Here is a 12920-nt window from a genome sequence, read left to right on the forward strand (position 1 = left end):
GTTACAGTCTATATTGCATTGTATCCTAGGATAAAGTTATAGTACAAAAACATAGATAAAACTACAAGATATCTGTAAAAAAGTGTCTGGGGATCATCTCCCCTGCAAAGAGAAGAATACTTCATCAACTTCCCAGTACCAAAAAAGCTAACCCATTACAAAACAGGTTTTCAGGTTTGAATTTACACAAAACGAAATAAAAAGGGCATGCATAACCTTGCAGAGTGGAAGGAAAAAAAGAGGGGTAAGATGTGGGGTGAGGTGAACAGCGGCAAGCCAGCGGCACAATATCGAAGGATGAGAGGGAGAGGGAGAGAGAGGGAGAGAGGGAGAGAGGGAGGGCGGCAGGGGATCATAAAAGCAGGCAATCGCATTTAATAAATGCGTCTCTATAGTAACCAATGGGTAATTCACTTGCGAGGAGAGGGATGGAGATGGAGAGCAAAACAGAAAAGCGTTTACAATCACCGCTTGAGTCCAGAGCTGTAATTATGGAGCAGGGAGGGAGGATGGAGGAGGCAAAAAAAAAAAAAAACAGGAATAGAACGAGGCACAGGGAGATGGGCAGGGGCAACAGTGTGGCACCAGGGCTCTGCACTTTGGACCTCGGGGGCATGCTTTTGAGCCACAGTGCTTTTGTGCTTTTGAAAACAGATACTTCATCACAGCTGCGTAAAACTGAGCTGTATTAAATAAGGACGAAAATAATATTGCCGAGCTACATCACACTGTCATGTCGAAAAAGAGAGAGTGACAAAGGACTGGGTGTGTGTTTCGCGTAACGCACACAAGAAGTTGGGTAATCGGACTGCTCATACAGTCACGCGCCGCTTAATGTCCATTCGGACAGCGTCTGTTCGCATATACGTCTGTAGTCCCATAAGGTTACAATAAAGTTCAAAAATCCTGATCGCAGAATGGGACGTAGCGGATATAACCGGATGTAGTGAAGGCAATGCTTCCCGCACGCAACACCTGTAGGCCTATCTCATGTCTCATGGAAATAAAGCAATTGCGCTGCCAGGCGTATAATGGTACAGTACATAGTATACCATATACTGTATATAGTATGGTGTTCGCACAACGTCCAAATCACATAACGTCCTATTTCACAGAATGTAGGCTATCGTGGACGTTAAACGACGCTTGGCTGTATTAACATGTCATAGGAAGATCTGTATCCAATCTAACAATAACATGCCTCATCTTTAACTGTGACAAGCAAATTTAATCAGATGGTTGGTACATTAAGCAACATTGTGTGCCCATTTCAGCAAACCACCAGTCTGTTAAGTTTGTATAGAAAACAAGAAAAAAGGCTTGATTAACTCTTGATTAAATCATTCATCAAATTTAAGGACAAAGTACATTAGCATTGGACAGGTTGTCGTACCATTCCACATATTCATTTATGGTCCTCATTTTTCCTGGGCTCATTTTACCTGTACAGGTCTCCATTACCTTCTCTGAAGGTAATTGTTCTGCCATCACATTCCTGTCAGTCACAGATGATGTGTTTGTTATTTAATTTGACAAACAGTTTGCTCCACATTGCAAACCCACTGCTGCCTGGGAGGCAGACAATAAGCACCATGGATATACATAATCATCATTATTATACCTTTTTGCATATTATGACTGTCACATTATTTATCTCACTTGTTATCTTGATGATTGTAAATTGTAATCAGTTCAGATTGTCGCTATTCACTGCAGTTGCTGTTGCTTCCAATTGTCATTATGACTCATAATGAATTAAGTTATTGTGGCAGTGATGATTTGCATACAGTTATAAGTGCTATTTTGACTGATTTTTGTTGTACATTTTAGTTTGCATTTTTTTTGTTGTTGTTTAGTGTCAATAAAACATTTTGCGAATGCTTAAATGGAGTGAGACGAGAATTAAAGTAGCGCTAGCCACTCTTAAAAGCCTTCTCACGGACATTTGTTAATGTGTCAAGCAGTTTCGCGCCGGGCCAGTTCATCAGCTGTACTGGCAATACACCTGGTGTGCTCCTCTGCATCCTCCTCTCCCTGTTCAACTGTAGCTGCTCTTACTGCTTAATTATGTCTTACTGTTTACGGCTATGTGTGCTATGCTTCCTCACTTCCTTCTCCAGCTATTTTACATTTCCTGCACTTAATAAAGTGTACAATAGTACTTCCGTCGCACCTAACAGTTGCCCTAAGAGCCCTACATTTGAATAGCTTCTTCTTTGACCCGAAGGCAGAATTTCAGTGTGTGTTGTCTGAACCCATCCACGACTTTTACAGTCATGCTGTTCACGGACAGACATACAAACGCAGGGGTGATCGCATGACCTCAGCTCCACCTAGCAGCCGTGAAGGTGTGCTGTGAAGAACTGTGAAGAAATTTCCAGTAAAGAACTAACATTTATGAATTCATTGAGAAGTTGCACATGAGATAAATTTTGTATAACGGAATAGCTGCCAACTTTGCCTCACAGTCTCAGTGAGGGATCACGCACCTGGCTATTGGAACAAGGCTGCTTACTGGGGGCACACCTGTTTACCACGGACAACCTCTGCCCCGCAGGCATTGGGACATGAAAGTCCGGATAGGACAGGTGGAGAGGGGGAGGAGGGGGTGTGACGGAAACAGCTGGCTTGAGGGAATGCTGGTATGTGGGATGTTTCTACTTGTGCAAACCGGTGCATCCAGTTTGGAGTAATTAAGGATGGGGACTGTCTGGAAACTCTTCTACCAAATCTCTTTCGAAAACCTACGCTGAAAGATGAAACACAGGCTGTAATACGGCAGACATTCTGACACACATCAATCAACTTTGGAAAACAGCAGTCATAAATACACGTTTTGGTGACATCTTGCTGTTCTGGGCATCATGCACTTCGTCTCTTGTCTTTTTTTGGACCCCCCCCCACCATTGTGCATGAGCAAATGAGAGCGCGCTCCTCATGGTTCAGCTGTTCACACATGGCATGTGCTCTCCAGGTTGGCCAGGTGCAGCCAAGAACAGCTTCCATGTGTGTGTGGGGGGGGGGGATTGGGAGAGACAGAAAATGCTATCATTGCATCATATGACTCACTTGACACAATGCTGTGGCAAAACTGTGCATTGAGACGCCATGTCAAACAAAAGTGCAATTTTAATTTGCTTTTGAATTTGAGAGAGGGGAGAGAGACACAGAGAGAGAGAGAGAGAGAGAGAGAGAGAATGGGCGTGAGGGGAGCAATGGAGCGAGCGTGAGTACACAGGGCAGTTGATTACAGCACGGCGAGTGGCTTGGTGTTACCCTGTGTCTGTGGAGATAAGAGGATTAGCGTCCCCCCTGACATACACTGTACAACAGGGACGGAGAGAGAGGGACAGTGCAGAGAGAAGCAGCAAGTGAGAGAGGGACATAAGTGACACTGATAGGGCAGAGGGATTTGTGGTGAGAGAGAAAGGAAGAAAAAAGGGAGGCAGAGTGAGTGGAACTAATAACATGGGTTTTTGATTCACTTAAAAAGAGGTTGTAGTTTACAAGACATCTTTGTCTGCGTCTCTCGGTGTCTCTATCTGTTCCACCCACTTGCTTTCAATTCCACACTGTTTTGTTGATCAGATTAACATAATGTGAAGCTTTTAAAAAGGTATAAGATTACCTTTAATGCCTGGAGAGTGTCTACCAGCTTCAGATGGCTACCCCCAGCACTATCTAATATTATCAGTGTAAAGTTTTTGGGCCTTTTTGCACACCAGGCCCCAGGAAACTCCAGGAGGCAGTCTGTTGGAAGTCTAAGCAAAGATAATAGACAGATACTAAATTCTGTGGCAACCTGATACAGTCAGGGACTTGGTACACACATTACTTTAAGCTTCACCTCTTCACACATTGTTAACACTTGTTACTCTGGCTATTAGCAACTTGGACACCCCTTTTTAACATGGCTCAATTTTTAACTTATGTTCACTGTGTACAATGAAGAAGAACCCAAATCCCTAGCAAGGCACAGTGCCAAACTTTACAATGGCGTGTTGTCAGCAAAATAACCTACATGATGCTCTGTGGCCTTACAGTAAATACACAAAGGAGGAGGTAATTGAGAATGAGTGTACAGTCTGTGGAGTTTAATCTCCATTAAAAGATGATGATCGTTAGTGATGGTGTCCATAGGTGGTTTCAGTTTGACCTGGGCCAATGATGAGATGAGAGGTCTTGTTAGTTTATGGGCTAGGGATGGTGGCTGTGAGGTTTGCTTGCAGTTATTATCACCACTGTAATTACCCATTTCTATTACCAACTGTCTGCCCCCTAATTACCAGGGTTGTGTAGTTATCTCATCTTACTTTGCCTGTGTTGTGTTCCCTTGTGTCCTTGAATCATCTTCCCCACTCGTTTGTTTTGCCCTGCTTTTCCTCTTTTACGATCTAACCTTTTCAATAAAAAGACCAGTACGATATATAAAAGTTTGTATGTGGGCACTAACACAGACAGTGAGTGAGTGCTGTTGTTTGTAATTTGGAGTCTCAGTCTTCAACAGCTGAGGCGTGCCTCCCTCTACACCACCCATCCCCATTGGCAATCATCTCTAAATCAACTAGCATCCTTTTGCTTGGCATTTCCTTCTTATTAGTCTTCATCTCCTCCTTCTTCCTCCCTTTGCAATAATCATGTAATTCACAAAAGGAAGACAAAAACCTATTCTGGGTGAAGATATTCCCTGCGAGTCCACCTGATCCCTCCCGTCTCTCTCACACGACCGCAAAACTTTTCTTTACTTCACAAATTGGCACAGTCAAGTTCTCCCACAATCTGCAATGGCAGGCGGCTGGGAAACTGCTTCGTTTTGCTGTAGGTCAGTCATACATTTGCCATCCTCTGGGCTGTGCATCCATTTGCAGCTGCTGATATTTTTGCCCTTTTCTTTTCATTTGACTCCTCCACATTCTACTCCTCTGAACCATTATCAGCGTTTGCCTGGTTTAGCGGAGCCATTCGCTGGGCCCCATCCTTGCCTGAGGAAAGGTCAGCCTTCTCCCTACCTCTGCCTCTAACCTTGAATCCTCTGCAGAACTCAATGCCCCCCCCCCCCGCCCCCCCCAACCCGCCTCTTTTTTTTTGCACTTTCCTTCAGTCTTCATAAAACTCTGTGCTACGTTCCTATCAGTCTTCTATCTATCAGTCTTCTCAGTGGCTTTTCTGGAAAAGTCCATCAATCCAGTAGATCAGTGTTTCTCAGTCCTGGTCCTGGAGGCATACTGTGTACGCTGAGCTCTTAATTAATTAGGCTTGATTGAGCTGTTAATTGAAGTGAATCATGCAGTGATATCTAAAAGAGTCCGTAGCTCCAGTCTTAGAAGGTTGGAGGGACTCATTCTATGTGAAACCTTAATTATCCCTACATATCACAATAAATAAGTCATTGAATGACATATATCATGAAATATGCCATTGATTGATCAAATGAATTCAGCCCTGAGATATTTAGGGACCTGTTAAACCTATTTGATAGTGACTGTCCAGCCCTGGAGTAATCCATCCACATTTTATTATTTTATGCTACCTGATGTAATGACAGCATTAAATCAGACAATGAGTGCAATGGAAGGAGATTCAGCTGAACATGTTTGCTTTGATTTTAAGCACAATAGCAAGAGGACCATAACAGCCATCTTTTAAAAATAATTTGATTTAATGCCTGTCATAAGGATCCCCTAATGAAAAGATTATTTGACGTTTCTGGTTTTTGTGACTGTAGTAAGGAAAAAAAAAACAAAGAGATAGGACAGCCTGCAGCACATAAAAGTCATCTTGAATGGCTGATTTAGAGTTTAGCGCAAGACCAGAAATAATCAGACGCATTGTCATGGAAAATTACTGGTTCCTGTTGAAGAGAAATTAATGCATTGCACTACAGTGCAGTGACTAATATCATTTTCAGTGTCGCACTGTCCATATGAATGATGGTGTTACTACATTAGGTGAGTTACCTACCCACTTTATTCCCATTATGGTTGTGTAATCTGACACACACAGAGTCGATAAGGTAGGACCTCCCACTGACTCTCGCCCTTGGTGGTACACAGGAGCAATGGTGCCTGCCTCTGCAGTCCCCATGGGACCAGCTGTCTTCAACGAGGCAAATTAGATCACGAAAATACACATAAACACATACACATGCACGCTCAACCCCACACAGACGCTCAATATGCTCCAATGCACACACACACACAGACACTCATATGTGCACAAACGCATAAGCACACAGCACTCTCGCACCAGTGCATTCTCAAACACACTCGCAAATATACATATGCACAAACCCACATGGCCAAGATGAACATAACTTGTAAAAACAGGCAAAAGAATTTGGAAAGAGAATATCTAGAAGATATTGTCTCGAAGGCAGTATCTAGAAGAAAAATTAAAACGGCAACTTCAAAAAAAAAAAGCAGAGCAGAAGAGCTATGAAAGACACAACCATGAAGACACACTAGCATTACTGACATGAACTGTGCTCAGACTTCAGCACTACGGACACGTGTAAGTCCACGAGTACACGCGTAAATCCTGACTTTCCTCTTCTCATCCTGTGGTTCTTGGCTTTTCCTTCGTTTGTGAAAGAGGAAACTGCCCACACAGCCCTTGGTCATAGGTCTCTTATTGTGTATGGTTATCCTTGAAAAGCCTATGTAAAGCCTATCTATACTCAAGTATCTAATTTTCCTCGAAGACATTATCAGCACTCAGATTGTCAGACGAGTGTAAGATTATCGGATTGTGAAACGGCACTGCATTGTACATTAATGTGTCAGACGTTGCATTGTGGCCGCTGTACGTGTGCTAACGCGTTTCCTCATCATGATTAAAGCTCATTGCACTTTGATTGGTCTACAGTCTTGCTCTAGGATAATTATTGGCTCGTTGGCTAAAGCCTGAAGTTGCCGAAGCGGAAAACTCTCAGTAGTACATAGGTGGGTATACGTGTGGAGCAGATGAGTGTTAGTTACAACCCTTTTCACTGTCTGATTCGTTCTAAGTTTTTTATGACCCCTCCCTCTCTCCCCCCTCCCATCAACCTTTCCTTCACTCTCGTTTATTCAAATCACTTCAAGCGGGTTTGCACAGATCGGTGCTGGCAACAGATTAACTTTCGTGCAGACTTCCAGAGACCTGCACCCACTAGTTGGTCGGTTTGTGACAGCTGGTAGTTCGAAAAAAGTTATGCTAAAATGAGCGATTGTAACATAGTGACTTTTGACGAATATTTTCCAAAGCAGTTTAGCCAAAGCGCAATCGTTTGTTGAATACACAGACATTGCTTTTATGTAAGACAAGCCTAATGTACAGGCAACACGAAAAGAAGTGCGGAATTGATAAATGAATATCTGAATTTTCTGGGAAACAAAAACAGGAAGTTTGCTTTATTTGGCTGACTCCATTGGAATAAGTCTCAAAGTAATGTAACGTTCGTGTGTGTCAAGATACAGGGCTCTCAAGATAAATCCCGGAACGTAATCATGAATGGATTCCTTAACTTTTGAACGTCACCGGACATTCCATTTTTGATCCGCTCCTTTTTTCCCCTTTTACTTCACTCTTCTTTAAGCCGCTCACCTCGTAGCCGGTCATGATGAGTTGGTGCAACTTTTCCGGAACTGTAAGAATTTGGAAAATTGCAGTTGTATTTCTGCAACTAGTCTCCACAGCACTGGGGAGGAGACACGTTATCTACTGGAATAGCACCAACACAAGGTAAGGTGAGAAGTGAAGACGTTTTGTAGTTTATGGCAATATTGTGTCAATAATGATTGTGGTTTTGCATGTAGTAGGTGAACAGGTGGCTGTAGTTGCATTAGAGTCCAGCTGACAGCACAGGTTATTATCATTCCAGCCAATTCTGGATGGTTTTTACACGAATTACTTTTCTGTACCGCCAACGCTATACAGGATGTCAGATTAAATATCATTGTGTGCATCTACAGTTCAGCCGTATCGGCATATATTCAGCTAATACAGTCAATTAGTTGTTCACACAGTACAAATACCAGTTTCATTATTGTTCATTGTCCAGGACGATAACTTTATCTCGCAAGTGTCGTTATGATTGATCCATTTTTGAATCGATGGCACTTAAAATCTCATAAAGGTCTCTAGTGTTGTACAGAAACCTGTCAGAGCAGTATTACAAAGTATTTGTCAGAACATCCGCCCAGACAGGTACCGGCAGTTCCCCCATTAGAGCTTTCAGCATAGGTGTGAAGTTATCTTGAGAGCAATGCATTTGGTAGCGTGCCGCGCTAAATGGTTCAAGGCTAGTCAATACACTCTTTGCTGTAGCCCATGGCTTTCCACACCAAATGCTTGAATCACCTCTTAAATCACAATCTGACGTCTTTGTGAACGGAAACCGACTGTGTTACCTCCGTGTTTTACTCCTGCACTCCATAACGCCCACTCCAAGACCAATTCCGCAGAAAAAGCGTTCGCCAAATTGGGCAAGCCTGTTGCAACAACCCCCCCCCCCCCCCCCCCCCAACCCAGTTGGCACTACTGGCATGAAAAAAGGATTCATGCATAAGCAGCTGGCAGAGACCACTAACATTAGTATAACAATAACAGCTATGTGAGAACTCAGACACACAAAACAACAGGAAGGCTTTCTCTTTAAGTCCTTGCAACGCATGTAATCCACTGAACAAGTTGGGACGCATTTCTGGTCCCCAACAAACGCCAAAATTCCAATGCTTCTTTTGTCAAGCCCAACTCTATAGAATTCCTCTCTGCCACACTGTATCGTATTGTTTTTCATTCCATTTCAGGGAAACCTAGCATCTCTTCCTTATTACTATATTAAAGAAACGCATCTGCATGTAAAAAAGCTTTAATTTGTGCAGTAAGAACGCTGTTTTTGTAATTAACAAATTAGATTGTTTTGCTGCATTTTGCACCTCCTCTGCTCCACATTATGAAATACAGATTTATACCAGAGTGCCAACTTTTCTTAAAAAGAAAATCTCTCTACTAATACCCATTCAAGAAAAAAAGCAAAATGTAATTTAATTGCATTGATATTAAATATTTCATCTTTGAAACTATAAATATGCCTACATGCCAAAGACAGCATATTTGCCAAGACGAAATGCACGTTTTTATAACAACATCAGTATTTCATATTTCATTTCCATCTGTTCCTTTTCTTACTGTAAACAAAGGCCTTTTCTGTACTGACTGTGCATTAATTTATCACCTTGGTGATGTAAAATACACTGAAATACATATGGTGATCGCTGACTAACTTGTGTTTTTTAAGACTGTATATCCTTGTCCTACACATATAACAATTAACAATCTCACAGGACCTGTTTGGCCATCAAAGGAAACATAACACATAAAAAGGCTACAGGACAAGTTCATAGCCGTCTGAAAGCACCAGGCTAGCCGTGGAAGTACTAGAAATGTTAAGTTTTGCTGTCGCCCCCACACTGAACAAATGCAAATGACTAATAACTGACTGATCACATTTGCATTTACGGTGTTCTTGCTGGTATTGGGAAATATTTATACCCGATGATACATATGTATCACAAGGACATGGGAACATGCACGCACACGCATGCACACACACATACACACACACACACACACACACACACACACACACACACACACACACACACACACACGCACACACACACACACAATGGCATACATACGTTAAACTAAGAACACAACCCCTTTTTAATTTGGTGGCTTTGCTCAATTAAAAAAACTGTGATTGCACCTCTCGGCACATCTCATGCTTTGGTTGAATTTTTACAGTGTGTTTTAAAAAAATCTTTAATTTTCTCCTTCCTGCCGCAAATAATTAACTACGATAACCTGTGAACTCTAATTATGAAATCCACAGCGAGATAATTACAGTGTTGTTGCTTTTTATTCCCTGCTAACGAAGCAAAAAGAAAACAACTGTTCTCTCTCTCTCTCTCTCTCTCTCTCGCTGTATCTCTCCTCTCTCTCTCTCGCTTTTCATTGTCTTTACCACTGATTATTCTCTTGTCTGTGGAGTGCTATGTGTGTTGATTTAGCAGCATGTCTGACTTTATTGTGTACTGTATGATACAGTGTGCGAATTATCCAGCAGAGCTAGTGACTAATATGTTGTTGTAATCTCCTATTCACCAGAGAAAAAAGGCATGTCTGTGATTTGCTGAGTTTAATAAATGTTCCTCATCATCTTATAGTTTTATTTTGTGGCAATGATTTAGGCACATGTACTGTAGACTGACAACACTAGAGAAGATAGGGCTGTACTTGCAAACGGTGTTGTAGGGTGATGACTTTCACTTTAAATGAACACTAAATTGTTATATTATTTACATTGAGGCTGCACTAGCTTGACAACATAGAGAAAATGGCAGATCACCAAACCTTCTTTTAAAAGTTTTACTTTAAAAAGCAAAACTAACTGTAAGGAGCTTATTTGGCCTGTTCATTTGCGAAGTTGAGGAGGTTGCTGCCGTGGTCATGCCTGACCCCCCCATTAATACGAGGGATGGTGAACTTGCAAGTGAGCCTGAGGGTTTTTCGTATTCCCAACTCTTAATTAAATATGGTTCCTGAAGAGTCGATAGGTAACATTGTTGACATCAGTCGGCTCTCCTCTTTCATCAGGTTTGTGCCGAAAATTTGTTAAAAGGCTGCAGTTGTATGGCTATTTTAGAACAAGATTGTTCCTTTATCAAGCCCTCAGTCCAATCTCTCCCTAGCCTTATCTAATCTGGATCATACGTAATACCCCAACAATTACCCAGCTACACTCTAAAATTGTGTGGAGCTTTTAGCTTAATTAGTGGAAGCAAATACAAAACAAATAAAAGATTTATTTTTACCTCTAGCTCAGCTTTGCTTTGCACATACTTCACAAGTTGATGACAGCTCACTGTTGATTGTGATAGTACACATACTTAAATTCACTAAGGCAGAACACCATCCGATATTATTAGCCCAGCCTTACCTAGAATATCTGGTAAACACTTTCACAGTGAATTCACATTTGAATACTTACATTTTTGTTTCTGGAAGACTCTTAGTTTAAGCTGCTAATATATGTGCATCTTAAATGACCATGCAGGTCTGGGTGGCCTGTTTTGAAGTTAGATGTAGGAGTGGAGTGATTGGCTTGTGGATAACGAGCCTGTACTACTGGGTCATGGTTATCTGGTATCCTGCTTAAGCACCAGTGGCACACTGGCCTATATGTTAGTCCTGTCAGTGCATGAAGTAGACCACCTTTATCCAGTGTTATCTACAGCAGTCAAAATTAGCTCAAGTTCAGAGCACAGTACAAGGACCGAGGTAAACGTGCAAGGTAAAATGCCATGCATACAAATGAATCATGTGATATCATATCATGTGATAAGTGCGCTATAAAACTTACTGGTGAGTCCTTATTATATCTAAGCCCTGTAAGAGTGGCAGGGTGTTTTTCAATGGAAAGTGTCTATCAGGGTGCAAAAGCCAATAGACGGGTAAGCCGCAGCTCCTGGTGAAAGCGGGGTGTGTGTGCTCTTGGCCAGAGCCACTTGGCCAGAGCTCTTTGACGTGTTCGTGCTGTTTTTTACAATGTACCGCAGGCGTGCTCGCACCTGTCCCACCCCCCCCCCCCCCCCCCCCCCCCTCCTCGAGCTACCTCAGGGCTCCGCTGTCTTCTCCAGCTGGTCATTATATTTAAGATATCATCTTGATATATTATGTTTGTGCTGGGCTTGCCTGTGTAAGCACTCCTCATGTTTGTTACCGGTGTCGGGCGTCCCTGGGTAAGGTGTTGCTGCTAGAACAATGCAAAATGACTGCAATGCCGGGTCTTGTTAGAACAGAACAATGCAGGACAAAAACAGGATGTCACTCTCATAGTGTGCAGTGTATCTGAGAGTGCCGTAATGCAGTGTTGTAAAACAATATGCGGAGCATGGGGTATGACGGAACAGGCATACTCAATCTGACTGCACTCTGCGTTTGTCATTATATTTAAATACTGATACAAAGCAAGTGTTACATTTAATTGCTGGATTTGTGGTGATTTGTGGGAATTCAAAACTGTAATGCCTGTAATAATTCAACAAGGCAATATAGCAAAGAGGACTGTGGTTAGATTTAACCTGGGCCTCATGCGATAAAGTACAGACGCAGTAAAGTACTTTTCAGCAAGGCCTAGCATTGGCCAGGCATGGCACGGTCTACAATTTACTGTGTTAGTGAAGAAGCTGGTAAACACACAGAAAGCAGCGTGTTTTTGTTCAGTAGGGATGTTTGTGTGTGTGTGTAAATGTAGGTGTGTAAATGTGTGGGTGTGTCTGTAAATGTACATGTTGATTTGTGTGTGTGTGTGTGTGTGTTTTATAGTCTGAAGTCCAGTTTCCTATCTTTGTGTAAATATGAGACTTTGATTTGTGGGCAAAGGGGAAAGGGAGGGAAGGAAAGCTGAAACAAAGTGAGAAACTCTGACACGAAAGAGGTAATGACTAACAAGCCTTTGCTGTATGGCTGTACAGTTTTAATGTTTTAACATTTACCTATACAGCAGACCTCTGTAATGAAGGCTTTCTGAAAATTTACCCTCAGACCCACAATTTCTTGCTTTTTTGGGAAGAAGCAGCTTGACTTTAACTGACATTTAACTTGTAAGGAGCCTGCCTGTTTTTTCTTCAGCCAGTGTTGCCTTTGATCCAGAGAGTGCCTTGATGATTTTAGCCTTTTGATTATTGACTGAGTACTCCAGAGAGCTTCATTTCTATTGTTTTAAAAGGGAGAAACTTGCCATTCTGCCATTTTATCTTGCCCTGTTTGCATAAATACTTCATCTATTCATTTAGTTTCCTTTACAGTAAAGTAATATGAGGTGTTATCTTTTCGTATCATTAAATACAAAATATATTTAATGTATGTCAAAT

At 41.9% G+C, this 12920-nt stretch overlaps 1 protein-coding gene across 3 annotated transcripts in view; it reads left to right on the forward strand.

The window, feature by feature from the left end:
* The first annotated feature begins 7111 nt into the window (after positions 1-7111).
* The window catches only part of LOC118768969 (ephrin-A4-like), a 28911-nt gene continuing 23102 nt past the window's right edge, over positions 7112-12920 (forward strand). For 2 of the 3 annotated variants that reach the window (XM_036515965.1, XM_036515963.1), the window contains exon 1: positions 7112-7722. In XM_036515965.1, the coding sequence (XP_036371858.1) occupies positions 7598-7722 (125 nt within the window). In that variant the 5' untranslated portion in view covers positions 7112-7597. Of the gene's footprint in view, positions 7728-12920 lie in introns of all 3 variants that reach the window. The other variant, XM_036515964.1, reaches the window with a different exon arrangement.

Source organism: Megalops cyprinoides, chromosome 21 (genome assembly GCF_013368585.1).
Source record: "Megalops cyprinoides isolate fMegCyp1 chromosome 21, fMegCyp1.pri, whole genome shotgun sequence".
In the NCBI taxonomy this organism is placed as follows: domain Eukaryota; kingdom Metazoa; phylum Chordata; class Actinopteri; order Elopiformes; family Megalopidae; genus Megalops; species Megalops cyprinoides.